The following is a 1457-nucleotide window of genomic DNA, read 5'->3' on the forward strand; positions in this document are numbered from 1 at the left end:
AGCCATCATTGTTGTTTGGCGGGCCCGGGCTGGGGATTCAAACCCGCCACCTTAGGTGTATATGGCTGGCGCCTTAGCTGCTTGAGCCACAGGCGCCGAGCCAGAAGCCCTGCTTTCTGAACCAAGGGAGACCAAGGGTATCCCTGAGCAGGGACAGTGCAGAAAGTGCATACAGCATTGGAGGTGACCAGACCTGGAGCAATAAGCAAGATGTTCTGTAGCAGAGGGTGAGGTGGAATGACAAGCAAGAGGTTTTAGGGAAGTCTCAATCTTACATGGCCTCATGTAGCACAAAGATTGGTGAACTAATTTTAGGTTAGTTCGATGTGGGTCCTTGGGGCTGCAGACAGTGTGAGGTAGCTAATAGTACTGATGATGAGAGTGATGAATGTCTTCTATGGCCATGTGCTCTCAGAATCTTCGAGGCCTTTTTATGTTTCCTTTCATCTCTGTGGGAGTTGTCGTTTAATAATAATAATTAGAGTACTCTGAGCATCTGTGCTTTGTAAAATGTAGTATTAAGCCATGTTTCTGCCTCCTTGTCTTGTAGCCTGTATGAACTGGCAGACATCTGGGAGGTAGAACAATTTGATGGAAGGGAAGAATGTGATAATATATGCAAAGGTCAAAGATATTATGAGTCACCTAATTGATACCTAATATTCTTCTAGGTCTTGGTAGGTCAGAGTAGCCGTTCCTTCATGCCTGACAACGCATGAAGATCAACAACCTTCTCAGAGGGTCTCAGAGACCCAAGAGCCCAGTCTAAGGACCCAAGGCCCTATCTTATAAGTGTTACCTTCTTGGATTGGGGGAATTAGTTGTTCTGTGGCCCTTAGCTATGCTTTAACCAGTTGCTTTTCTTTCCTATGGTACCAGCAGACTGAGACCTGCTAAAAGTAGGTGATACACAGTATCTTTTTCTCATCTGACCAAGCAACCTGTAGCCAGAATAGAACCTGTAGAAGTCATAGCCCTATTCTCCTGAAGACAAGGTTATCTGGAAAGTAGTCAGTGCTGTAGGATGGTCCCAGGTAACTTCAGCACTTGATTCCCTAACCCACTATCTATAACATGTCACTTCTCTGTCTTTCTATAACAGGTGACCTTGGAGAAGGTGTTGGGAATAACAGTGTCTGGAGGCAGAGGACTTGCCTGTGATCCCCGATCAGGTTTAGTTGCATACCCAGCTGGGTAAGTGCCTTGGAAGAGGGAATTTATAACAGTGCTAGACCAGTTGGGGTGAGCAAGGGTTTTCTACTATCTTCTGAAAGATATATCCAAGTTAATGTTTTGGTATCATTTTTGTAAAGGAAATACAGGGCCAAGTTAGGGCTTTTGGGGGGGCGTTTTTCTTGTTGCCACCCTATCCTGCTTTTTGCCACTCTGCCACACACATATATTCATGCTTTATATTACATACAGTTCCCAGTACTATCCTTTTTTTTTTTTTTTTT

The 1457-nt window shown here is 44.5% G+C and overlaps 1 protein-coding gene across 2 annotated transcripts in view; it reads left to right on the top strand.

The window, feature by feature from the left end:
* MAPKBP1 (mitogen-activated protein kinase binding protein 1) overlaps positions 1-1457 on the top strand; it is a 73757-nt gene that overhangs the window by 37077 nt on the left and 35223 nt on the right. For both annotated transcript variants that reach the window (XM_023514313.1, XM_023514314.1), the window contains one exon: positions 1103-1194. In XM_023514313.1, coding sequence (XP_023370081.1) covers positions 1103-1194 — 92 coding nt within the window. The remainder of the gene's footprint in view (positions 1-1102; positions 1195-1457) is intronic.

This window comes from Otolemur garnettii, unplaced genomic scaffold (assembly GCF_000181295.1).
Source record: "Otolemur garnettii isolate 467f Iridium unplaced genomic scaffold, OtoGar3 scaffold00050, whole genome shotgun sequence".
NCBI lineage: Eukaryota > Metazoa > Chordata > Mammalia > Primates > Galagidae > Otolemur > Otolemur garnettii.